We start from the raw sequence: 26,921 nt of genomic DNA, 5'->3' as shown, positions 1-26,921 counted from the left end.
GCAGAGACTCGTCCGTTTCTGTGGGACCACCACTGACACAATCGTGCTTCATGCTGCTCTTATGTCACTTGTTCGTGGTTGAATCTTCAGAGTGGAGAGGAGGGTGGCGACCGTGTCGATCATCAGCGCCGATTCCACATCGCCTCCCGGTGACAAGAGAGGAGTGTGTGTGTGTGTGTGTGTGTGCGTGCTGAGCAGAGGGGGTATTTTTACACCTGAAACAGCCCCCCTGTCCCCATACCCGTCCTCCGTGTCCCCAAAAGACATGTCGTCTCCAAATCTGCACATTTCCTCACCCATAAAATCAAACCCACCAGAGCTGAAATCTCGCATGACTCCCATGCTCAGCTCAGCTTCGGCCGAGAGCTGCAGTTGTTTTTCAGCTCTCACCCCTTCGTTTCTGAAAAACAGAAAAGCTGACGGTCTGTTTTCTCCTCCAACAGAAACCAGAGCAGCTCGCACGACGCTTTCAGTGCCATTAAATGTTGTGTTTTGTTCTGTTTTTTTTTTTTGCTGTCAGACGCGTTTGGGCACACACACACACACACACAACTGTGCCTCAGTCCCCCCTGTCGTGGCTGAAAACGCTCATAAGACAGTGACTTTGGGAGGCATAGCATGTCAAGAAAAATGTTCCTGTCGTGGCATGGCTGATTCAAGACCCAAACAGCCTCCAGAAGCCCATCCAGAGCACAGCAGAGGTGCGCTTTGAGGCTCAGTTTCTCCGTGGCTGGGTGAACTTTATATCGAGTATGTATTAACACTTTGTGGCCTGTTTTTTTTTTTTTTTTTTCTCCTCTAAGGCTGGAGGACTCCATTTTGAAGGGACCGGGTGTGCAGCCAGAGACTACAGAGCAGCAACTCGTCTCAGGGAAAAGGAAACCCATCTGTTTTTCCGGGTAGCCTTCTTCTTCTACTGCTGCTGCTGCTGCTGCTGCTGCACCATTTCTTCTCAGGCGTGGTGGACATTTTTCTGAATGACTTCATTTGTTTTGTATTCTCGTCTCATCATCTCCAGGCGCAAGTGCGTGTCGGGGTGTTTGGTGGAGGAGACGTTGGCACAAGTTTGGCATGTGACATGTCACTGGTGATGGCAGCCCGGTTTAGGTTAATAATTGATGCTTGTAATTAAGGAGAGGGGCGGGGCGATTCTTGGAGGTGTCGTGTGGCCGTTCTCTTTCTTTTTTTTTCCCTACTGTTTTTTTTAGGCTGTCACCTGAAGAATTGTATTTATTTATTTTTTTCTTGAAGAGGAGATTTACGGCCCCTTCTGTGCTCCACGCTGTGGACCGGGCTGGGGAGGGAGGCAGTGGTGACGACTGGCAGTGCGCACAGCAGAGAGAGAGACTTTCAAAGGGGGCAGGCAGAGTCTGCAGGCAGGAAACAGAGCAGAAATCCAAAGACGGCGAATTATAAAGTTGCAGTTATCACAAAGCAAAAGGGGGAGTGTCGCTGGAGGAGCACAACACGCCTGAATTTCTATTCCAGGGGCCGCTGGACCAGGCTTTAGCGCATGTAGAGAGGAGGGAGGAGGAGGAGAGGGAGGAGGGGGGGAGTGAGTGAGTGAGTACGTTTCACAGGATCCAGGCCTAGTAGTATTGCCGCTGGGACTCTCCTCATCCGCTTTCAAAAAATTGGAAATTGGCACATTTAAACGCCAAAATGAGCGGGTTGAGGGTCACGTTCGCAGTGGCCGACACCGGAATGGTAAGATTCTCGCGACAGATCCCGTGTCCTTCTGCGTTTTGTGCGTGATTTAGCTGTTTGATGCACATAGCCTGCATCCGCCGGGGAGGGAAGCCTGTAGAACTGTGTGTGCGTCCGTGTGCGTGTCAGTGTGTGTAGGTGAACTTGTTTTTGCGTCGCCGTCTCGTGTTGTGTTGCGTTCATGCGTTTTTCGTGCAAATCGTGGAGCCACTGTAAAGCGTCTCTCTCTCTCACACACACACACACACATGCAGTTGCACACACCTACATACACACGCACCCATGCACACGCGCGCGCACGAGCGGGTCCATTTTAATTCCAGTTGGTGGTTACAGCGCCGGCGTGTTTCCATCCGGTGGATTTTGACGTGACGCGCTGTAATCATATCTCCGGCTTTGATGTATGTGTGTGTGTGTGTGCTGCATGCATGTGTGTGAGTTTACAGGCTGCTGACCTTATCCTACTTGATGTCATTTTCATCATATCGCGATAATCTTTCACCAGAGGCTTTACAGCGAGGCTGCGGTGTTTGCGGTGTTTGCGCAGAGTGTCTCCCCCCAAAAATGTCACATTAGGTCGATCCGCTCGACATCCGTGAGTCTGTTTACGTTTTATTCATCGGGTGAAGATGGATTGTTGTTGTGTGCACGGATTTGATGTCTGAGCTTCGCCTTTCCTCTTGACACTTTGAAAAATATCTCATTACCAGTTGCCCGGGACAACTTTAGATAAGCGGCAGCAATGTTGTGACCGATTGTGGGAAGATGAAATGCTAAAAACAAAACGTGTAATTCCTCACAGCATTGATATTGTTGATAGGATGATAGAAAATATAATAAAATCACAACTGACTAATACTGACCCACAGGCATATTATAACCAGCCGTAACATAGGAAAATATGCATGTTTCTATTTTAAAATATTCCAAACTTCAATATTGTGATCTCAAGAATTTTGGCTTCACACTGATCATTTTCTGCTCATGTTTCAGGGAGGAATCATGCCAGCATGAGTGGGCCTTACACAGGCCCTGGCAGGGACACTCATCAGTCCAGCTGCCCTTTGACCCCCGGCCGTGACCTCTCCACCCACTCCTGCTCCTCCAGACACAATGATCACAGGATCGGCCTAACCATGTCTGCCGCCGCTTCCTCCTACAAGCATGCATCAGTCTACGGATTCCCACAAACGGACCACTCCTCTTCCTCCTCCTCGTCCTCCTACAGTCCTCTCAGGAGGCTGCAACATCTCACCACCATGGTGAGCCAGCCCGACCTGGTGCTGCCGCTGAGGGAGCCAGAGAGGAGCTGGGAGTGGGGGGTGAATAAGAAGGAGAGGGGGAAGGCGACAGAAAGGGACTCCTGGGCTGATTGCACTAGCAGTGATTACTCTGGCACCAAGAACACAAGCGGGGAGGAGAACTTTGGTAAATCCCTTGCTGGACAAAAGCTACCTAGAAGTCGAGATGCACCGACAACCAATCGGAGCGATCCTGTAGTCTCAGAGAAAAAGACGGAAAGTTGTTTCTCAGGCCCGCCGAGCCCGGCCTTCTCTCTCGACAGCAACAGCCCCTTCGCTAACGGCTTCCTCCACTTTGAATCCTCTTTGTTTGAGGACGATGATGAAGACCGGGAGACTGTGTCACCTGCCGGAGACTTGCAGGACAAAGACGAGACGGCCCGGAATGTTCTTCGGTCCACTCCTGGAGACTTAAACTCAGAATCAAAGGCTACTCTGTCTTCAGCAAAGGTCGTCACCCGGTCCCAGTCCTCGGGTCAGCGCAGGAGATACTGGGACGGCTCCGATGACGAGTGGGACAGCGACACCGAGCTGTTCCTGCTCGGGGATAGTTCCTTAAGGCATTCAATGGCAAGTTTTACCCTTATTACCCTCAGTAAACTTGCCACAAGAGGCTTTTGAGTTTTTCAATAATAACAACAGCTTTATTTTCTGGTCTAGAGGGAGTAATAATAGTAAAATTCCAAAATTGGCCTTAAGAGAGGACTGACACTCACCTGATTAGAAAGTATTTGTTGTGGTGCTGGAATACCTTCTCACACAAACCCTGCACAAGACCTGGAATACTAAACATCTCACTTTCACCTGTCATTACAGAACAGAGCAGAGGTGATTGTAAATAATGGATGTGTGCACACAAGACACAACTCCACGACCGTAACTCTGTCGTTGGTAAAACTTAAGTTAATTATTGGGGATTGGCAGGATTTGGCCCTGTTATTTTGATGGCCAGCAGTTGCAGATGTAGCAGTGGCTGACTGTCAATCACCTCCTCATTGTATCCCCTTACTTCAGATTGGCTGTGTTCAGCCCCAGTCTGGTGGCCAACCACGTTCACTCTCAGGCTGCTAACCCCAGTTGAGCTGGACCACGTATCCCATCGATGACATCCCCTGTCTTCTGAGATTACGATCTAGACAAACTCTTGATCCTCTGGCTCGATGGCTAACTGAGCTCGAAGAGCTAATTAGCTAACGGTAGCTAGCTACAACCAAGGACATCTTTTCTCAGTATCTCAGCATTCCAGTTTATGTGTCCGTACATCTATGGGTACAATGCAAACAGGAACTGCTAATAGATCATTGGAAACACTTTAAACAGGATAGGATAAAGAATATGGGCTAATGTTGCAGCCCACAGCTAACTGACTCCATGGAAAAATTATATCTTTTTACTTTCCTCCAGAAATCTTGGGAACGTTTCCTGTTCCTTTTGGGATCTATTCCTTTAAATTGCTCTGGTATGGATTACATCATAGCTCACAGCGAGTATCACCCCTCTGGCGGTTCCTGCTACATGCCAATACTCAGGCCTGCTCATGTATCCCACCAGTCCACTCAACTTGCTGTGAGCAGTTTTTCCCATTCACACAAAGGGTATAGTAGTGGTGCCGGGTTGTGATAAAAAATTTTTTTTCTGTGCAGTGATTTGTGTTGTGGCTGTAATCCTGTTCTGGAACAAGAGAAGACAAGCTTAAATTGGAGCTCATAAAAAGGCCGAAGAGAACATTGTTGGTCAGAAACTGAAGGCTTTGACTCATTATAGACACAGCATAAATGCAACAAACCTTTTCATTTCCACGCAGTTTTATATGTGTGAAAGAACTGCACATCCACAAATGTTATAAAAGATTAAATTTAGGAATACGTAGAGGAGATGATTTAAATCAAACAGCAGTTCACGTTTTTTCTTTGCTCTGTTGAGTCAATTAAAACATTTTGATGAAAAGCAAGCCAAAATATAGGAGGATGAATTTTCATTTTAAAAATCAATGTAAATCGCTTTCAATCATTCTATTTTAGCACTGAATGCAGAAAGCTATTAAAGGACATTCAGTCACTATCTACTCACCCCTAAACTGATGGAAAGTCAAGTAAAGTTTTGAAGTCCACCAAACATTTCTGGAGCTTCACAGCAAAACAGAGTTGCAGCATTCTAAAGAACTGAAGTATATGGGGACTTGTGTTATGTAAAACTTACAACGAACAACATGAAAACCTTAAATGGCTCCATAAAGCTTGTCCTAAGTGTCCGGAAGTCCTGAGATCTCAAATAGATACGCTTTTAGCTTTGCAGCTGCAGCAAAGAGTTCAGCTTTAAAACATGATTCAGTAACAACTTGGATTACACTGGACAAGCTGTCGGGAACCATGTAATATTTTTGTTTTTTTCAAAATTTAAAACAAGTCCCCAACTACTTCACTTGTTTTAGGAGAAAGCTGAAACACTGTTTTGCTGTGAAGCTCCAGAACTGTTTTGTGGACTACGAAACTTCACCCAAATTTCCGCGGGCATGGGGGAGAGGAGATACTGATTGTATTTTAATCGCAGGTTCACATTTCCTGCTGTAATAGCTCAGGCAAACACTAAGTCTCGGCAGGTCACCTTCCCACTAATTTTCATAGATCTCATTGCAGTTTTTTTTCTCCATTGTTATGTTGTCAACAGCAGAACAGCCTCAAGAAAAAGTCTTTGCCGCCTGTGAAGTTTTTAGAGGGTGAAGTTATTTGGGCAAAGTTCAACCGAAGACCATGGTGGCCCTGTGAGGTGATCGTTGACCCCGTAGAGGGACTCTATCACAGAGTGAAAGGTGGGACTGGAAATGACTTACCTGTTGCTTTCAGCAGTGAGATGAGCTCTAAAAATTATTTTGGTCATCAGTTAATTGACATCCCCAACTGATGATGGTAGTGCTGTCTTGTATCATATATTTTTTATTAACAGTACATTAAGAAGCTGATTAAAACAGTGTTTGATAAAATAAATTGGCACATAAGATAGGATATTGAGAAGACCTGTAAAAATGTGTAGTTATGTTTTACTGTTTCATTTAGTAAAACATGCATTTACTGACATGCCATATACTGTTTTAGGTCAATATACCAAGAGGAGACAACCATCATGCCAGAAAAGTTTTCAAAATGTTAGCAAATGAGATAAGTCAGGTCACAAACACTACTGTTTTTTTCTTGTTTTATCCTTATTTCAACTGTGCAGTGGTACTCGTCTAGACTTGTAAACATGTAATGTAAGCTGTAAAATTGGTGGAGTTACCCTTTAAGTTTCAGTTTTGCAGATTTTCTACAAAATGTTATAAAAAATCATATATACATTTACTGTAAGAACAAAGGCACACTACAGTCCTCTTATGAGTTGACGATTAGCAGTGATGCAGTCAGAGAGTTCTGTTTTCTGGCATATCAAAGCTGAGTCAATGCCCTCCTGTACTACCTGTGCAGGATAATGTAGTTTTAATTTGTGTCTCATGAGATTGAGGCTGATGTCTGTTGTTGTCCTAGAGCCCGGCGAGCGACCCTGTCGGCTCTACCATGTCAGGACCTTTGGGGAGTCTGTGGAGCAAACCTGGGTGGAAGAAAAATCAACTCACGCTTTTCATGGAGGGTTTGAGTTCGAACAACTCTCCCTAATGCGTCGGAGGGGGAAGCAAAAGGAGCAGAACCATAAATTCACTGTAATTACTATTCTAAGACTGAGTTTTCCCAGAGTTTTCTGAGTTGCTACTTGCATGCCTTAAAGAAAAGAAATTATCGTTTATCGCATTGGACAATAAAAGAAAGTTGGCACGCAACAACAAACAACAACAAAATATATTCCTTCTCTTTAAAACATCCTTGTTCAGCAATTACTTAAGTTACAATGGTGATTTTGAGTAAATTTGTTGGTAAACTAGTATTTTTGTCTTTTTCCGCAGATTCCAAAGCGCTTACAGAATTCTTGGAAATCCAGCGTGGCAGAAGCTGAATCTGTTCTCCCAGAGAGACCCAAAATGGCTTCCTTCATTCCATCATCCATAGATGATGCCTTCCATGGCAATTCCACACCGGAGAGAGTAAACAAGGCTGATCCAATCTTGCCTCCTCCTAGTTCACCAACCTGTCCTGAGACATCACACTTGACAAATGGATCCATTTCATCCCATGAAGTGTCATCACCAATAACAACTCCAGCAAAGCCAAGCACTTTAAAGAAATCATCTGGCAAGAAGAAACCGAGTAAATCATCAAAGGAAATTAATAGTAAACACTCTAAAAAGATGTTGCAAAGTAGCTCTGACCAGTCTGAGAGAGACAATGGAGAGTGCCCATATTCTGACCTCGACTCAGTCCCGAAGATTTTGTGTCCTAAAGCGCTGGAACGTCAGTCCAAGGTAGTAACAAGTCAGCCGTCTGTCACAGTTGTCAGAGAGGTGAAGAAGCAGCCAGAGATTCAGACTGGTCTTTGGTTCAGTAAATCAGGCAAAGACAGACGACCTAAAACAACCAGTCCGATGCCAGACCGCACTCTCTTTAGTAAGGTGCCCTGTAAGAAGAAGAACTCATCTGTAGTAAGTAAGAAGACACTGCTTCCTGGTGCCTCCTCCTCTTGTGGTGGGCCCAGTGACCAGTCAGGGTTGTCAGACAAACATAAGACTCTGGTACCTGCTGAAACTGTTCTGGCATCTGAAGAGTCAGGATATTTGAAGTGTAAAAACAGCACAGTTGCTAATAGTCCTTTAGATACAACTGGCTGTCCCAATGACCAGTCAGGATCGACAGACAAGCAGAAGTCCCTGGTCTCTGTTGAGGCTGCTGTGCCCTCTGACAGGTGTGGGTATTCAAATGGCAGACATACAGTCAGCAACACAACTGACACTGTGACGGGCACAGCGTCTGACCAGTTAGGTAGCTCAGATGTTAAAAAGGCTTTAGAGCCCAGCATGGCGGTCAACTTCAATGACCAATCGAGGTTTTCAGAGAGTGTCGGTCGAAAAGAAAATTCTGACAGGAGAGTTAATAAAAAGGCTGACGTAATTGACAGGATTTCGGACAAAGCAGAAGGAAAAGAAAGTAAGTATCTAGCATCCACTACTGACCAATTAGAAAGGCCAGAAAAGCAAACAAATCTTGCCTCCAAGTGTAGGCTGCCCTTTGTCAAATTAATACGCAAGGACATAAAGGGAAAGAAGTTCCTAAACTCCAGTACCACTGTCCATCCTGGATCTACAAAGAGTGAAAAAAGTGAAAAAAAACAAGATACTAATACTTCTAAAATGTCCTCTGCACAATCAAATTTCGTGGACGGCAAGGCAAGTATCTCGATCGATAAAGAATCCAGCTCAGAACCCATAAAGCTCTCAGTTAAGAAGTTAAAAGCAAGTGGTGGGACTGGTATTCTTCGTCTCTCGTCGGAAACATCACAAGGAAAAGCCACCATTGCCACCAGTGAGTTGGGTAGCCTGGAATCAGAAAGGATACCTGTTTTAAATGTGAATCCAAGCAAGGTGGCTAACTCATCCTCTAACCAATCAGACAAGCCAGAAGGTAAGATGACTTCTGACTCCAAAGTAACAAGCATTTCTTCTGACCAGTTTGGTAACTCACAGCAAAAAATTACCACTAGTCCAGTTTTTATTAGGACTTCTTCACCTTCTCACCGGCATGGGAATTCAGAATGTAGGAAGGCACATGTACCTGAAGGCCTGTCTTCTGAGAAATCCAAGAAAGCAATCCACAAATCAAAGCAAGTTCCAGATAAAGTGAATAAAATCCGACTACCTGAGCAGCCTGCCCACCTCCCAGCCAGCAATCGGCTGATGACCAGAGCCTTGAAGGCCATGCGGGAGGCGGAACAAAAGAAGCGTGAAAGAGCGCGAAAGGAGGTTGAAAAGAAAGAACTCTTGAATCCCCACAGAAAAGCTGAGAACCTTGCGGGCCACAATGCACGTAACTCCACTTGGAATCGTGAGGCCAAACAGGAAAGTTGCACTAAAACGAAATCTCTTAAATCTCCTTGTAAAGACAATGGCAAGCACGATCAGGACACTTCTTCTAGCTGTAGCACCCCTCCCGTGGTGTTTTCAAATTCCGCTGATTTTGAAGCTGAAGTCAAGAGCGAAGATGAAGACCTCTCAATATCCTCAACCCCACCAATGGACTTCATACCTCTCACTTCACGGGTAAAAGCAAAGAATGAAGATCACTCCTCTGACATATGCTCCTCATCATTACCTGCCTCGCCATTTTCTTTTATGAATGCCTTTAAAAATGTAGAGGAGGTATCCTTCCAGTCCCTGACAAATGAGGGCGATGGTAAACCCATCTCTTTCAAAGCAGACACCAATTATAAGTTCAGCACTTTTCTCATGATGCTGAAGGACTTGCATGACACTAGAGAGCGGGAGGGGACTCCCTTAGAACTGGAAATTGGGCCACCAAGTGCACATGTGAAGGAGGAACCCTTAGTGATGCCTGGGGGGGCTACAACTGCTGGTCAAGATAAACAAATCGAACATGTTAAAAACAATTCAAATTCAAGTCTGGACAAAATCACAATCGCACACAGTGGAGTCAGCACAAGTCGGATATCCAAGAGGCCCTACCACAGAAGGAGCAGCTCCACAGGGCTTAAAAAGAAAGCCAACCGCAAAGTGCCTTGTCGTCCTGCCAGGTCTGGACCTGGTTTTCCAGGACTGGAATCTTTGCCAGCAACAGACTCTTCATCGGGATTGAATTCCAGTGTCCAGTCCCTGTTGGAGATACAGTCCAGCGGCTGGGAGAGGCAGGCAGGAGGAGGTGGTGAGCGAGTGGTTGGAGAGGGGAAGGAGGATACGTGGAGCAGAGTAAATGAGAACCTACAGAACATGGTGCCTTTGGAGCAGAGAGGATTCAACACTACGCTGCGCCAGGAACAGCTGAATGGCCTTGTTGCAGACCGCACTGAGGTTGACACAAGCTTGATGCAAAGTGCTGGAGAAGGCGACAAGGCTGCAACAGGTAAGAACAGTCTAGTTTAGTGCCTGCCCTAAATTGTAAAGCACAGTCTGATCCAGATCCCCCAGGATTATATGTAAAACGTTCACAAAGATGAGCTGAAAATGTCAAACTGTCAAGTTGATCATATTGTGTACACGAACAGCATACATCAGTTTGATGATTGAGGGACATCAGGGGGGCACAGAGGAATAGAGATACCTTCTGTTGAGATAGTCGGGCCAGGTGCATGTCAGTGCTTCAAAAGCAACTCAAGGTATTGTAGTGTGGCCCACAAATTTGGTCCAACTTACATCGAATAGACATTTTCTCAAAGTAATAACTCATTCAAGTATGTAGGAGGGCTGGGCAATTAATTGAATTTCGATTTTGGCTTCGCTCGATCATGAAAACAAGATAATCGTAATAAAACGATCATTCTGCCGCACGCCGTGTTTTGTGTGGTAAATGCAGCGAACCCTTCCATCTCCACCTGTGCACTCCACCCCGCCCCTGCCTGAAAATTTTCGCTTTCAGCCACGCCGATGCGTATTGCCAGTGCGTATTGCCAGTGCGTAATGCCAGTGTGTATTGTCAGTCCGTGTTTTGATAAAACGTGTAGAAGAAGATGGCAGAAATGCAGCCTTTGGTCGGGAAGAAAGGTAAAGCGAATTCTGTGGTGTTGAAACACTTCAGTTTCGAGGAGTCTGACTCGGAACAAATGAAGATATGGTGCAAGATATGTCATGCGACCGTGTCTGCACCTCAAGGGAACATGACCAATTTATTTAACCCTTTAAAGTCCACACACAGAGTAATACATGACCAAGTAGTGAAGGAACAAAAAAACTAAAAAATGAAAAGCTCCTCGACTCCTGCCACCGCCACACAGTCCTCAATTAAGGACACACTTTACAATGCCACCGCATATTCACCCAGCTCCCACAGGCATAAAAGAAATAACGGATGCCGTCACATACATGGTGCCAAAGACATATTATTTTTACATATTATTTAATTCATTTTATTGATATATTTTTCTCTTATTTATTTGCATTTTTCTTGTTTTTCAGGTCAAACTAATCGTGTTAAAAGAAATACCTGAGTTCAAAGTTCAATAAGTGCTTGTTCTCAAATCAATGAATAATCGTCTTTAATAATCGTAATTACAATATCAATCAAAATAATCGTGATTATGATTTTTGCCATAATTGAGCAGCCCTAGTAGGTAGGATTAACCAACCAATGACATAACCCTTGCCTCGCCCTGCCCTACAGTGGCTGCTAAATATGCAAAATGCCCTTTTAGAGCCAGTGTTTGGTTTGTGCATTCTGGGCTGCTGTAGAAACATGGCGGTACAACATGGCAGACTCAGTGGAAGATGACCCACTTCCACCTCTAGAAATAAATGTCTCATTTAAGGTAACAAAAACACAATGGTTCATGATTACAGGTGAATGTACACTGATGAAAACATATATATATATATATATATTCCATTTCTGCCAGTAGATCCACCTGAATCCCCCCAAATCCTCTACACTGGACCTTTAAAACATAGACAAATATTTTTTAATTTCTTATGACTTGTGTTTTCTGAGGATATTATCATCTGTGATGTCCATTGGATTAATAAGTGTCAATAAATCCACTTAGAAATCATAGAAAAAAGATGCTCTTTATAACAAGTTATCCTTATCCATAGCAACTTAATTTAGTAAATTTTGCACATTTGAACAAACACCAAGTCACATTCTGGAATACTTACCATACCAATTTATGCTGTATTTGGGCCAAAAGACCTATCTAAGCATAGGAAGTGAAAAGAGAAAATTATCATGGGCATATCTGCTTTGCAGGCCCAAGAATGCTAATATATGCAAATGCTTTTGTTAATATAAGCAATGAAAAGCACATATTATTTAAAACAAAAATACTCACCTTTACTCTTTCAAACAAATACAAAAACAAAATGTATTCATTGTTGCTTTAACAACAGTAGCCTGTGTTGTAAAGAAAACCTCCTCTCCTGAAAATGGCATTAAAATGTCAAAAGGGCATTCTGGTCATTTCCTTGCAAGCAGAAAAGAAAGGAGAAGAAAAAGAGGGAGCAGGCAATGGCTTCTGACTCAAATAATAATGTAATGATCAACTTTTTTCAGTCACCTCAGAAAGCTTCTCTCAAGCAATGGTGCCCCCAGGGGGGGGGCCAGGGGGGGCCATGGCCACCCCTAGAAAATTGCTGGCCACCCCACTGGCCCCCCCAGTGCTCCCACCAATTTCCCTGAACTGACTGAGGTGCTGGCTCAATAGGGAACTGTAATTTAAATCTCCACCTGTGGGGGTGCTAATTTGCTGAAAAGCGTGCAGTCTTACAGGAAGTAAGGGCAAGAATCAGAATAAGAAACAACAACATTTTTGTGTTTTTCTGAAATGTTTGTGTGTTTCTCAAACTTGACGTAAATGTGTTGGATGCATATTGTCTTTTTAATGAAAAAGAGTCAAGGGGAATGCAATACACAGCCACAGACTGGAGCTGAATCTGAGTTGCCGCAAGAAGGACCATTTTGGTGTGCCATCCTAAGATTTTCACTGGCCCCATCGGGCCCCCGATGTGTTCTGGGGCGCCACTGCCAACCAGGCTGAGGAGACAACAGTAACCATGAGGCTGACATTACTAATGTTTGGCTAATGTTACAAGCCCTGAGTCAGTGCAAGAGCCACCACTACCTGTGATGCTGATTAAAGCCAAGATGTTTATCTAAGGGAGAGACACACATGTGTGTTGATATAAGTAAAGCAGGTCTGGGCCCATTCACTTGACCTTCTCAGAAGCCCAGCCATTTCTGTTAGTGGACCTGATCCAAACTAACAACAGAGTTTGAGCATTTTACTGGTATCAACTGGTATTGCTAACCATGGCGAACAATGGCTACTAGAAAGCACTCTCCGGTATAAATTAAATCCCAGCTCTGTCTTCATATTTCTGAGGTTATTGTATTTCTGAGATTATTGTACCACCAATAATGCCATGGTTGAATACAGATTAGCAACATGTTGTCAAGTAGTATAACCTAGCGTAAAAAAAGGAAGCAGGGTCGAAGCACTGACTGGTTTAATTACTATAAATTGTGGTAATGGAAATGAATATATATCATGGCCAGTCTGACTTACCATTTGTAGGCTGTTATTGTAAGTCTGCCATTTGGCACCTATTTCAGGTGGCATTCTCCTCCCTTCCACTAGCAGACCATCTGAGCTATCAACCTACACACTGAAAATGACAAGTTACCCTAACTTGGTCACTAATGGTACAGCAAACAAGCAAGCAGCTCTTAGCTCTTCGGTTTGTTAATCCAGGGGTCTTCTTCCCGGTAAACTGTAACTGAAATTGGATTGATTTAAATACATTTACTAATCTACTTTATGCACTATGGATATGGAAAACGTGTTCATGAATGACTGATAGGTGTTTTGAAATGGCCTAGTCCAACAGGACAACTCAAACATATATTAAAGGTCTCCAATGGAACCGTTAACAACAACAACAACAACAAGTAAAAGCAGTTTAACTCCTGTGTTGTGGTGTGCTGCTTTGTTTATGTTAGCGGGCTCCATTTCTAAATATGTCTAAACGTTAGCTACTGTTGATCTTTGCAAGCAGAGCGGAGAGATGCACTGGAACATTCATATAGTCACATCTGTTGGACTGTTGGGGAAAATCTGACTTGAGAAGAAAAAAAGTAAGAAATCCACAGTCACAGCAGCATTCAAAAACTTCAACAAATCGTCCACAGGCTTTTATAGGCAACGGGGAAGTGACACAGGGAGGGCCTAATCGTTCTCATCACGTTACAATCCACTCACTTATGGCTAAAAAAAAATGGGATTTATACATGTTATACATGTTAATTGCTGCAAATTGTTGAACAGTGCCTCCTTAAACTTTAAGGTTACAAATGATAATATTGATAAATCTGAAAATCAAACAGTTTGAGCATTACAATTTATGCCGGTGGTAAGTGGCCATGTTATCATTGCAATGTCCTTGAAGGTAAAAGTAAATTGACAATGACAGAGGGCTGTGTAGTTCATAATAATGACTAAACCTGCGTGGTAAGACATTAGAAATTGTGTGTAACAACTATAAACAACAGAAATTTTAAAAAGCTAGTATTTTCTTACATATGTTTTTCAGCGCATAAGCGAATAAGAAAACCAAGCAAGAGGCTGATTGAATGGACTGAAGAGTATGATCAGATTTTCTCCACGAGGAAGAAAAACAAAAAGCCTCTCCAGTTGATTGGAAAGGTAAAAATGATACAATGTAAGATCTGTTCCAACTTTTTGCATGATACTATGGCATTGAGCATTCAGTATCACTTTTTGAAACCTTGTATTTTAGATTGGCAGTGAACTGACATAATTTGTTTTCTCAGGTCACTCAGCCCATTACCCCCGTGTCAGAACCCCCGGGATCAGTCAAGGACACGCATGACCACCCATCCTTGAACTTGCTTCCTGAAATACAGACACCGCCTCCTGAGGAAATTGCTGCAACGACGCCCTCTGAACTACAAATTCCCAGCACTGAAAACACATCCCCTCAAGATGCACCTGTCCTTTCCATTGACACGCTTACACCTCCCCCCGAAGCTGATCCTTTGCTGTCAGAAGCCCTCGTCAAAGACACCGGTAAGACTGTGTTTGTCTGTCTTTCTTTGCAGATTGACTGCAATTTAAAAAGACTGTCAGGAAAATTTAAGTTTTCTGGATAAGCGTCAGTACAGTAAATGTCCGAAGGTATGTGGACACCAGAACAATACATCTTTAGACTGTACAGTCTGTACTCCCCTGGTGAGAGTACAAAAAATCCTTTCCATCAAGAAATTGGCTCAAATGAATTCAATATCATGCAAAGTGGTTGAAGAAAAACAAAACGCCTGATTATCAGCCGACTGCCCAATCAAAAAATGAACTTTCGCACTCATCTTTTCCCTTTGTGTTGATTCAAGGAAGCCACATGAAACGTTCAGTTAACATTTTGAGTTATTTTATGTGACATTTGATTCACAGGAAACGCTCCTGTTCTTGGGAGGAAGAGGAAGCGGAAACCCACTCAGAAGATCTTGGAGTACTGTCTGGAGGCAGAGGCTTCAGCCATCCCCAAGAAGAAGGTACTCTTCGTGTGTGCACTACAATAAATAAATCTTCTGTCAGGGCTATAAATTTTATCTCACAGTAGCAACAGTCACTCAACAGTTTCACAAAGAATCTAATGTTGCGTATTTTATTCTACATACACCACACTTGGTTTAAGAAATATATGAATAACAAAACATAAATTCTGAAGATTCGCAGCCCTTTGTAATTCATGATATTGAATGTTATCGATTTAGCTGAGGCTACTCTAAAAGTAATATCTACTCTGAGATCAAGCAGTGACGTTTAATAATTACACATGTCGTTAATCGTGGACATCATTATAAAGTTTATAATTAAGATATTGCTATATGAGTCCAATATGGCTTATTTGCTGGACCTCAATAATTGTTCAATTTATTATTTTTGATGTATGTTTGTGTGTTTTACAATGTTAACTTTTATTTTCTGGTTTAGATACTGTATTTTTCAAATCAACGGTTGCATAGCAGAGATAAAACTGTGGTTATCTTAAAATTATACTCGTAGAAATAAACAAAACCAATAAAAATATCAACGTTGACAACTAGATTATGGCCCCAGCTGCAGCTTATGGAGCTTCTTTGAAAGCTCTTGAGCTGAAGAAGGTCCGTAAAACAGATTTTTTTTTTAGGAACATTTTAGTCTCAACATCCTTTAGCAAAGAGGGGTTTGCATTTAACTCATGAACAAAACAAAACATATCGTACTTCAGTTCTGCAACAACGTTCAAATAGCATGGAATACAGGGCAGGATGGCTTGGTGTACAGACAAGTCACCACAGACCCTCAGTGAAAAGGAGGTGAAGTTGAGGAGCAGCAGTGAAGATGAGAAAAAAAAAGGTTATTGTCTCGTGTCAGAAGGATATTTTAATGCTGTCGGTTTGATATGAACAGTTTTTGATTGTGTTTCTCTTGCCACAGGTCAAAACACTGAAGAACAATTCAAATCCTGCCCCTCAATCAGGTTGGTGTATCATCTTACAGCAGCGTTTATTGTACTGTTGAGTAATTCACCATGATGATGTCCCTTACCTTTATTTAACTGTGACACATCCTGTGTCCTGATTGTAGAAAATTAAAGACATATTTAATTCGATTTCCAGTCAGAAAAATGATCATAAGAAAGAATATGATTTAAAATGACCCAGAATCTAAGAGAATTAAATAATTTAAACTTTCATGCAGTGTTGAGATTTCACTTTGTTGTTTTGTCTGGGGTTTTATTCCAACATCTTTCTTATTCACAGATTCTGCAGCTACGCCTTTAAAATCAAAGAGTAAGCAGCCCACAGCGTCCAGCGCCACACCGATAAAAACAGAGATTTCCACCTCTGCCCCAGCGCACCCCGTCCAGACAGATCCTTCTCCCAGCTCTCCTGCAGCCTCCACTCCCTCGCCGGCCCCACCCGAACCCGACCAGGTGGAGAAAGCTTCAGCAGACAAAGATGCTCCTGAAGCAGAGAACAATAAATCTGAAGAGGTCAAAAAGGACACAGCAGACTCAGAGGTCAGCCATCTTTGATTTTTCTGTTCATTCTGTATATAGTGATTTTCTTTTTTTAGTAAAAGTTATTTAGTGAATTATCTTCTGTAATATATATGTGCGCTTCACAAACTGCTAAAGAAGAGAAAGTGCAGAAGAAAAGACATGTTGATGACTAATAAGCTTATTAAAATATGATTTTTATGACACAAAATATTTTCATCAATAAATCAAACTAAGCAGCAGTTGTCAGAAAGAAGCCTCCTGAATACTTCTCAATCCTTCTCTGAGGGAGGAGTGTTTTAGGTTTTAGGAGGTTTTGGTGCTGGGGAGGCTTGATAAGTACAGGCACAGGTCTGTTTACTTATTTCATACTTACTTATTTCTTCCTTTATCCCTTCAGGGTGAACAGTCCAGCCTGGATCAGAGCTTCTCCTCTATGAAGGATGACTTGTCGCTGTGTGATGACCTACTTTTACCTTCCAGAAAGATCATCGGGGACCGAGGAGGCCCTGCCTCCATGAAGGAGAACATATGTCAGGTGAGTTTCACTGGAAGGTCCAGGCTACAGTCAGAGAAAGGTTTTCTGCATCCTCTTTACTTTCAGAAGCTTTCTGAGCTGTGATCTAGCAGAAAGTGTATCTTTTGGATGCTGAACTGCTGGTGATACTGTGGGTTTGTTAATGATTTAACTCCTCATGGGAATGTTGGAAACAGCCAGACTCTGTTATTTGTTTATGCAATATTAGAGAGATTAAAACACATTTTTAAGAATGTCTTTCCCCTGAATTGATAATTCTTCCATTTTATTTTCATTGTGTTTTTCTTAATTCTTACTTTGCATGTTTTATTATTGTATATTGTTGTTAATCATGTCATCATCATATCATGTATTTCATAGTATGCTGTGTTTGTTGTTTCAGGTGTGTGAGAAGACGGGGGAGCTGCTGCTCTGCGAGGGTCAGTGCTGTGGAGCTTTTCACCTGCCCTGCATCTCTCTGGCCGAGGCCCCTAAAGGGAAGTTTGTCTGTCCTGAGTGCAAATCAGGTACGTCTGTTAATCTGCAGAGTGAAAATAATCCAACTTTGTGGCCCAAAAGTCTGTGTAAACAATATTTACTATGCTGTTGAACGTCATCTTATTTATTATTACTGCTTGTATTATTTTATCTACAGAGATATAAAGGTTGGTAGGTAAGGTCAGGTGGTGGTGGGTGCTCAAATGTAAGAAAGATTTTTATTGCAGCGGATCTCTTGATTTAAGTAAAAATATCAGGTACAAGAGATGATGATTTATACTTTTTCTCTCAGGCATCCACACCTGCTTCGTATGTAAAAAGCGCAGTGAGGATGTGCGGCGCTGTATGATTCCTGTATGTGGGAAGTTTTACCACGGGGAGTGTATCGCCAACTTCGCCCCGACGGCACCTGTGAACCGAGGGTTCCGCTGCTCCATCCACGTCTGTCTCACCTGCTACATCGCCAACCCCAACGGCTCCAACATCTCTAAAGGTAAACTGGAGGACACTCGGATAATTCCGTGTGATCACTTTAGTGCACCACCCTTGTTCTAACTGTGCAGCTGTTGTTTTGTGTTGACTGCAGGTCGTCTGGTACGATGTGTGCGCTGCCCGGTTGCCTATCATGCCACCGACCTGTGCATGGCAGCAGGATGCGTTGTTCTCTCCAACAACAGCATCATCTGTCCCAACCACTTCGCCCCACGCCGCGGTGTCAAGAACCACGAACACGTCAATGTCAGCTGGTGCTTCGTCTGCACTGAAGGTTCGACTTTAGGGTTGTTGGAATAACTTCATCACTGGTCCAAGAGTACAGCTAATGAACTTTCAGCCTGAATCTGACCCAAAGGCAGTCACTTAATGCTGACATTTTGGGAGATATGCTTATTAGCTTTCTTGTAATGTTTACAGCTCTGTCTTTGTACAATCAAATCAACAAAAATAGATTGTCCAATGGCAACGAGATCCTCCAACCAGCATCTCTCAAGCCTACTAAGCCGAGCTAGCCTTTTCCCCTTTTTTCCACTCTTCCAGCTAAGCTAAGCTAAGTGAACAGCCGCTTACTTTAGCGTCATCTTTATGATACAGTCATGAGAGTGGTATCAAACTTTTAATTCTCTGAAAGAAAAGTAATGAGCTAAAAGAGGCTCAAGGCATCCATGAGCCAGCCAGCCATCCATCACACAGTCACTAACACGCTGTTCCTCCTCCTGTGCTCCAGGGGGCAGCCTGCTGTGCTGCGAGTCATGTCCTGCTGCATTCCACCGCGAGTGTCTTAACATCGAAATGCCAAAAGGCAGCTGGTACTGCAATGACTGCAAGGCTGGGAAGAAACCTCGCTTCAAGGACATCCTGTGGGTGAAAGTTGGGCGGTACAGGTCAGTGGCCATCTGAGGACAGGGATCACTGTTCACATTACAGCCTGGTGATATGGCCTTAGAGTAATGCTGGGATATTTTAGGCTATATGGAGATATCGATAAAGATCTTGATCTGTTGAAATATCTTCATTTGTGTTGTGACAATATCATCGGGATGACTGTTCTTTCACCAAATAATAACACAATAAGATTTTTCATGAATAATCCTCCAGTAATGTAGATGTCATGATGTCATGATATAATGATATCCAAAATCTAAGGTGATATATAGTCTCATATCATGAGAACGGTATGATGCTATAGATGTTTTATATCGATTAAACAGATAATTTAGTCTCTTCCAACAACTTTACCACCTTTCCCAAACCTCCAACACAGACACAAGTCAGGCAGAGACAGATACATGATCCATCCCCAGATACTTTGTTGTGCAGTTAACCTTTGCTGTTTTGTTCCTCTCCTGCTCTGTAAAGGTGGTGGCCCGCAGAGGTCAGCCATCCCAAGACAATCCCAGAGAACATCCAGCGGATGAGGCACGATGTCGGGGAGTTCCCCGTTCACTTCTTTGGCTCCAACGACTACCTGTGGACCTACCAGGCTAGAGTCTTCCCTTATATGGATGTGGATGCCAACAGCAAAGAAAAGATGGGGAAAGGTGTTGATGCCACCTACAAGAAAGGTATCCAGCATAATGTCTTTCTCAACTAGGACCGTCACTTTTTAGTTTTGTTCAAACATAGGGGTAAAAGTTAATATTCAAACTGTAATGAATTTTTTGACACTGTCAAAAATGACTAAAAATGACAGTCTACAAGTACAGCAGACCATTTTTGAGGTAGTTTCCCCATTGATTCAGCAGAGGGCACTTGCATTTCTCTTCTTTTCAGAAAACTAAGATAGTATCCTTATTTTGTCTGTAGAGCTGTACCGAGTATTTCAAAGCTTTTTTATTTTCAAAGCAATGTCTGTTCATTCTGTTTAAACACACTTTCTGTACAGTTGCAGATAAAGCTTCATATTATTAGTATTACACTATTTGTAGAATTAGATACCAATGGCGGTTATGTAGGATTTTCTCTGACTCCTGTGATCAAAACATTTCCAATAACTCTAGAGGGCTAGAAAATCCAAAAGTCAAAATCCATTGAAAGAAAAGACAGATGTAACAATTTCCATAATGTGTTTTTTTGCAATTTTCAGCCTCAGTCCATATATATTGGCATTAAGGCTTTCAAAGACAACGTTTCACTGCAGCTTAAAGCACGTCCTGCTGCAAAGGGAGGCATGCACCTGTATTAATGGAGGAGTCTATCAACATGCTAAGAACATCATAAATTTTATTTCATTTAATTTTTTCATCATGTCAAAGTGTCCTTGAGCAAGAGACTGATCCCCACATTGCTCCCGATGAGCAGTTGGCACCTCGCATGGCAGCCTCCGCCATCAGTGTATGAATGTGTGTGTGAATGGGTGAATGTGAAAAGTATTGTAAAGCACTTTGAGTGGTCAAAAATGCAAGACCATTTACCGTTTTACCACATAGGAAATAACTTCATACTCATATTACAAATCTGTATTTACTTGGTGCCCCATTAAGACGTTGTCACTTGCATTCGATGATTCATTCAAATATCTCAATATCTAAGTAGTTGTAAGCTAGTTGTTTGCAACAAAAACACTGGCAAGCATAGTTCACCTCAAAGTGACAGTTGTCAATTGGAGTGTCCTTTGTTGGTTGTGTCTTCAGTTTCTAACTGCTTTGATGACATTCCACTGTTGATCTCTGTCTTCAGCCTTGGAGGAGGCAGCTGTTCGATTTCGTGAACTGCAGGCAGAGAAGGAGCTTCGGCAGCTTCAAGAGGACAGGAAGAACGACAGGAAGCCTCCTCCATACAAACATATAAAGGTGAGGGAGAAGAGTTGTGGCTTTGTTCAATAGGGACAGTGTTGTTTTAGTTACAAAAAGTTATCTTTCTAATTGAATTTACAATTGGTGTTGTACTTGAGCTGGTTTACTTCAGAACCTTTTCGTCAATATAAGCAACCTAACCTCGTCTTCAGCCAGTTTATCCGGTGGAGTCTCCCAAAGGACAGTTGCACAACATAACCTACCACCGCCACACTGACGACACTCTATCTCTATCTTCAACATAAAACATCAGCCAAATCTGCACTAAACATTGTGGAGGAGAGTTCATGTTTTATTCCACCTTTCTGAATCATCTAGGTGAATCGACCAATAGGAAAGGTTCAGATCTTCACGGCCGACCTATCAGAGATCCCGCGATGTAACTGTAAGGCTACAGACGAGAGCCCATGTGGGATGGACTCCGAGTGCATCAACCGCATGCTGCTGTACGAGTGTCACCCACAGGTACAGAAATACCTCCATCACACTTACAGAATGTGTCAGAAACATTTATAGATTGATTATACATGTGTTGTTGTCACCTAGAGCTTGACTTTGATCCTCTGAACTTGCAGGTTTGCCCGGCGGGTGAGCGGTGCCTCAACCAGGCGTTCACCAAGCGTCAGTACAGCCAGGTGGAGATCTTCAGGACGCTGTCTCGAGGCTGGGGGCTCCGCTGTGTCCACGACATCAAGAAGGTAACTGCGCTGCTTTGCCAGTGTTTCTGACTGCTGTGTGGTTGATGTTCATTGGGACTGGATCGGGCTAAATAATGAATGTTTTCCTCTCAGGGTCAGTTTGTGAGTGAGTACGTCGGGGAGGTGATCGATGAAGAGGAGTGCAGGTCGAGGATCAGACACGCCCAGGAGAATGACATCTGTAACTTCTACATGCTGACTCTGGACAAGGTACAGCTCAGAGAGAGAGAGTGTGTGTGTGTGTGTGTATATGTGTATGTGTTGTATTACACTATTATGGCATTGAGGATACAAAAAATGCATGCATTATTCATTCTTGTTTGGAAATGAACGTACTTTCAAAACGAGATTAACAGAATTCAATGATCGTGTATTACCCATTCAATCAATTAATGAATTGAATCTGGACAGCAGAAAGCAATCAGAATTCTGTTTTTGAGAGCAATAAAAAAAAATACGGAACCCCTACGAGGCTTGAGTCAGTATGTTTTTGGGATGTCCGTATGTACATGCATGCACTCAAAGACATAAGATACTATTGATATGATACAATGAAATATGGTATGGTACAATAGACATATGTTATGATTTATTACAATGTGATACGATCCAATATAATACGACCCGATACAATATAATACGATAGAAATATGGTAGGATACAGTGTAATACAGTACGATATAAATATGGTATGATATGATAGATTTATGATACAATACAATATGATACAATGGGATCCAAAGGGGGAAATTCCAGAAATTGTCTGAGGCCACTGCCACTGGCTTAAAGGTTCAAAGTACCAGCCATGGATTTCAAGGCCGCCAGTATGCGTCTCCTCTGGAGTTTTGTTACGTACCTCGTTTCTCGTCTCTCTACTGCTTGTAAGTAAAAGTACAAAAATGCCCGCAAGTACTTGAGAAAAGAATCACATATTTGCCAGCTGAGTGACTTTTCTCCAGAACCAGACCGGATTCTGAGATGTCTCTTATCCGCCAAAATCCCACCAACAATTTCCATCCCCTGCCTCGTTTGAATAAAACTCCCACAGCACCTTTCACGCCACACTGGGCATGAAATTATCAAATGGGCGTCAGACTCAACTGTGCACAAGTCGAACCACCTGAATTTCTTATTGGAGAGAGTTTGTGTGTTAGGATCGAATCATCGATGCTGGGCCGAAGGGGAACGAGGCTCGCTTCATGAACCACTGCTGTCAGCCAAACTGTGAGACGCAGAAGTGGACGGTGAGCGGAGACACCCGGGTGGGACTATTCGCTCTCGTTGACGTCGCTGCAGGTACGCTGCTTCGCAAAAACGAGGCTTCAACAGTCTGAATTAGTCCAAAGAAAAGTGTGTGTGTGTTCCAATGTCGCTGCCTCCTTTCAGTTATGTGTGTGTTTGTGTGTGTGTGCGTGTGTGCGTGTGTGCATGTGTGCGTGCGTGTGTTAAGGCACAGAGCTCACCTTCAACTACAACCTGGAGTGTTTAGGGAACGGGAAAACGGTCTGTAAATGTGGAGCACCAAACTGCAGCGGCTTCCTTGGTGTCAGGCCAAAGGTCAGCGGAGTGACACATTTGGTTAAACGTCTGAGGTACGAGTTGGGTCAAAACACTTCTCGAGAGGTTTTCACTAAATCACTTTCCTCCTTTTCAAACCAGAACAACCCTCCTCCATCCGACGACAAAGGTCGTAAACTGAAGAGGAGGGGCCACGGCAGGAGGAAGAAGAAGGTCGTGGTGACCAAAGAACGAGAGGACGAGTGTTTCAGCTGTGGAGACGGAGGACAGATGGTTTCCTGTAAGAGACCTGGCTGTCCCAAAGTTTACCACGCCGACTGTCTCAACCTCACCAAGAGGCCAGCAGGTCAGTGCCTTCGCATCAACACAGTAACCTTGTCTTATGAGGAGATCTGTCAAACATGTCAGTAGCTCATGTTATGGTTTTTGCCAACTTGGGATGTTTAGTCCAAGAGTACAAGAGAGAGATGAGAAAAACACCTCAAAACACCTGTTCACATTATTTTGATCTATACATTTCTCAATGGAAACACCTGACAAAAAGTGTTGAAGTTTTCTGTTGGCTGCTGCTCTGAACAGCTGACTTTTCACAGATTCAAATTTGAATGCAAAGTCAGATTTTCCCACTTGCTTTAGTTTTTTACCTGCCATTCTTGTTTGTAAATTCATTGCAGGTCGCTGGGAATGTCCGTGGCACCAGTGTGATATATGTGGTAAGGATGCAGCGTCCTTCTGTGAGATGTGCCCCAGTTCCTACTGCAGCCAGCACCGCGAAGGCCTGCTCTTCATCTCCAAGCTGGACGGCAAGCTGTGCTGCAGTGAACATGACCCTTGTGGACCTGACCCGCTGGAACCAGGGGAGATCCGGGAATACACACCCCAGTCCAGATCACTGACCTCAGGTTTGGGGATGGCCATCATCCCCTCTGTTGCTTCTAACACTACCACCAGTGTGAACAAGACCACGAAGAGGGTCCAGGACATCAGCGCCGGTGCTGGCATGTGTGCTTCCGAATCACCTCCTGCTTTTTCCATCCCAGTACCCATAACTATTCCTGTCTCCGCGCCTGCCACCTCGCCTCCACCCAGCAGCTCTGATGCTCCCAGCAGCCCACATGTGTTTGACCTCCCACACTACTCGCCGATCTCCTCTTACGAAGAGGAGAGAGATGAAGACGAGGAGGACCTGCTGGCGGAAGTTGACGAGGAGTCAGTAGAAGAGGATCAGAAATCAGATGGTCATGAAGAGGATGGAGAGGCGGTGATGGAGGAGGGGGGGGTGGAATACCTTGAAGAGGAGGAGGAGGAAGAGGAGGAGGAGGAGGAGGAGGAGGAGGAGGAAGAAGAGGAGGAAGAAGAAGAAGAAGAAGAGGAGGAAGAAGAGGAGTGACACACAGTCTATTATAATTTACTACAGAGAGTAGGCAGGTGAAAATGAACTGATCACATTACACAAGTAGCCCAGTCTGTCACTGTTTGAATCCAGCGGGTGGCTGGATTCACGGAGGAACATTTTAGGACAAAACTAAATCAACACATAAATAAATGAACTTCATAAATTAATAAATAAATATTACTACTGTATAGAGTCATATATACATAGATATTATTTATTTAGTATTTATTTAGTTTTGTCCCAGCCATCGCTCCGTTTTCCCGGACTTCGGTACATACTTGCTGGAGAAAACAGTGACTTTGCACATGCTGGTGCTGACTGCACCTTGATATGAGAGATCAAGACACGTAAAATCAAAAGCAAAGAACTGCTACGTAGAACTTGGGTTTTGTATTAAACATATTTCACTCTGATATACTTGTTTTCGCACATTTTGACCGATTTCACCTTCTGGTTTGTTTTCAGTCGTATTTAAGGTGTTGTGTATGTCAGTAGTTGGAGATGGTTGTTGTATGTTCCCGTCAAGCTTCCTGTCAAGGTCGAATGAAAAATGGGTTCAATTTGGTCACATTTCAATCAAATGGTGGCCATGCCTGCATCAATGAAGTTCTTGATGGCTCTTGTACACAAGCACCACAAAGACATTAATTTATCTGTGAATATACCAGTTTTAGTTGGTCACATTTTTGGATTGAATCAGATCTATAAATTGGGATTTTACTGGACACAAAGGTCCTTGCTTCCATGTACTCTCCGGTTCCTCTCCACTCCTAGATGGTGCTTCAACAGTTGAGTGCTTCATGAGCAGATCATCTACGAAAAAGTCAACGTGCCAGATGATTGGCTGCCTGGTGTAGCCTTGCGATGAGTTCACACGACATGGGAGAAAATTGTCACTGCAACTGGTCAAGACTGTTGAAGTATGATGCAGTCGAAAATAGTTACGTTTTGTTTATAAGAAGATTCAGATAGTTTTGGATTTAAGCTGCCAGTATCAAGATTCTACCATTTCATGCCAAAAACAGAAGGAATCAGACCGACCAGGATTCACTAAAGCTGACACTAAAGCTGTCTCGTAAAAAGGAGACAGGTTGGACTGCAGGTTTGACGCTCCTGAAGCTTATTTGCTCCATCCAACACTGGGCAAAACATAAAGTCAGTCTTGCCCTCGTGATCGATGGAGGTCTGAATGCAGAGATAGCACTAAGTTTGTTCCAGTGTGTATTCTGTGCTCTGTGGTTATTATTTATATACAGTTCTGTGACGCACAAATGATGTCGAGGGAGATTCCCTCTTCATCTTGACTCAAACAAAAGACTTCAGTAGGATGCGAGACTATTGAAACGACGGACTCCTGTCATGATGCTTGCACTTGCAGTATGTGTTCTTGTTTCGCTTTGTCTTCAAGCTTTATATCGTCCGTGTGTTATCTGCCAATGCCTTAGAGTGTATTTCTTTGGAGATATTTTTAAGGAATGGTTTGGCACCTGTGAGAGCCAAGTGTCCCTACTAATGCCTTTTTACAGTTGCCCAACAAGCAATGTTTCATTCCAGTGTAATTATGATCTGTTAGATCTCAACCATTGACCATAAAACAACTGCTATATAAATATATAAGAAAAAGAAGTTATGAAATAACCTTTGTGCCGGCCTCATTCTTTATTTCACTTCTTGGTCCATCCATTTCGCTGCAAAGAAAACATAGGCTCTCAAAGCTAACAGAACAGAGGCTAGCTAACGTTCTCACAGTTCCTAAAAACTTGTTTTTATTCCCGGAAATCCTTAGCAATAAGGCCACTAGCTATAGCTGGGAGATTTGTGGTAGCTAAATGCCAACAAAACCATCATTTTCTTGGTTGATGTTCGCATTTTACTGTCCTGTGAGTCAGTGAGTAAATACTCTTTTAGCCTAGAACACTGACAGAGAGGATACTGACATTCTACATGCTAATTCATACAATTTGAATTGAATGCTAACCAAACAATCGTATAGTAAAATCCAAAAACGCATTTCAGCTTTTCAGAAGGAATGAAACTACATCAAGTTGTAGAAGCTTACAGAACAGGACAAGCTAATTCTCAAACTCCTGTTGTTATTACTAGTAACTAGCTAGTGAATTATAGCTGCAAGACATGGGTTTGCTGAATATTAACAAAGCCATTGTTTTCTTGGTTGATGTTCACATTTTATTGTTCTGTAAATGCCCTTTAATCATAGAACACTGATAGAGAGGACAGCGGGCATGCAAAATGCTAATTCACAGCAAATGTGGTCATTAACCCAAACCAAACAATTTTTCTTTTCTTTTTTTTTAATCCAAATGACAATATTAGATAAATATTTGGAACAGATTTCT

General features: G+C 43.0%; 1 protein-coding gene across 5 annotated transcripts; it reads left to right on the top strand.

Moving 5' to 3' along the window:
• Window positions 1–561: 561 nt before the first annotated feature.
• On the top strand, window positions 562–26,202 carry nsd1b (nuclear receptor binding SET domain protein 1b). 5 transcript variants are annotated; one of them, XM_030437065.1, is made up of 25 exons: window positions 562–701; window positions 804–899; window positions 2,701–3,578; window positions 5,676–5,817; window positions 6,527–6,699; window positions 6,940–10,000; window positions 14,176–14,288; window positions 14,417–14,672; window positions 15,054–15,154; window positions 16,083–16,125; window positions 16,409–16,668; window positions 17,048–17,185; window positions 17,568–17,691; window positions 17,955–18,155; window positions 18,249–18,428; window positions 18,885–19,041; window positions 19,517–19,722; window positions 20,837–20,949; window positions 21,271–21,417; window positions 21,528–21,650; window positions 21,744–21,860; window positions 22,805–22,946; window positions 23,101–23,207; window positions 23,310–23,514; window positions 23,843–26,202. In XM_030437065.1, exons 3-25 carry the CDS (start codon window positions 2,718–2,720, stop codon window positions 24,556–24,558), a joined length of 7,686 nt encoding a protein of 2,561 aa, XP_030292925.1. In that variant the 5' UTR covers window positions 562–701; window positions 804–899; window positions 2,701–2,717; the 3' UTR covers window positions 24,559–26,202. The 5 variants fall into 5 exon arrangements, with proteins under 5 accessions (XP_030292925.1, XP_030292926.1, XP_030292928.1 ...); XM_030437066.1 differs by lacking the exon at window positions 804–899 and having other exon boundaries at window positions 562–750; XM_030437068.1 differs by lacking the exons at window positions 562–701; window positions 804–899 and adding an exon at window positions 921–1,707 and having other exon boundaries at window positions 5,679–5,817.
• Window positions 26,203–26,921: the final 719 nt, after the last annotated feature.

The sequence above is a fragment of the Sparus aurata genome, chromosome 13 (genome assembly GCF_900880675.1).
Source record: "Sparus aurata chromosome 13, fSpaAur1.1, whole genome shotgun sequence".
NCBI classification, from domain to species: domain Eukaryota; kingdom Metazoa; phylum Chordata; class Actinopteri; order Spariformes; family Sparidae; genus Sparus; species Sparus aurata.
This window is presented reverse-complemented; position numbering and strand designations above follow the sequence as displayed.

Bases quoted from the DNA above. Each gene is read 5' to 3' on its own strand.
- nsd1b (XM_030437065.1), top strand. From the start codon at position 2,718: ATGAGTGGGCCTTACACAGGCCCTGGCAGGGACACTCATCAGTCCAGC. The intron at 19,042-19,516 runs GTCAGTGGCCAT...TGCTCTGTAAAG, and splicing joins GTGAAAGTTGGGCGGTACAG to GTGGTGGCCCGCAGAGGTCA. The intron at 21,418-21,527 runs GTACAGAAATAC...CTGAACTTGCAG, and splicing joins TGTACGAGTGTCACCCACAG to GTTTGCCCGGCGGGTGAGCG.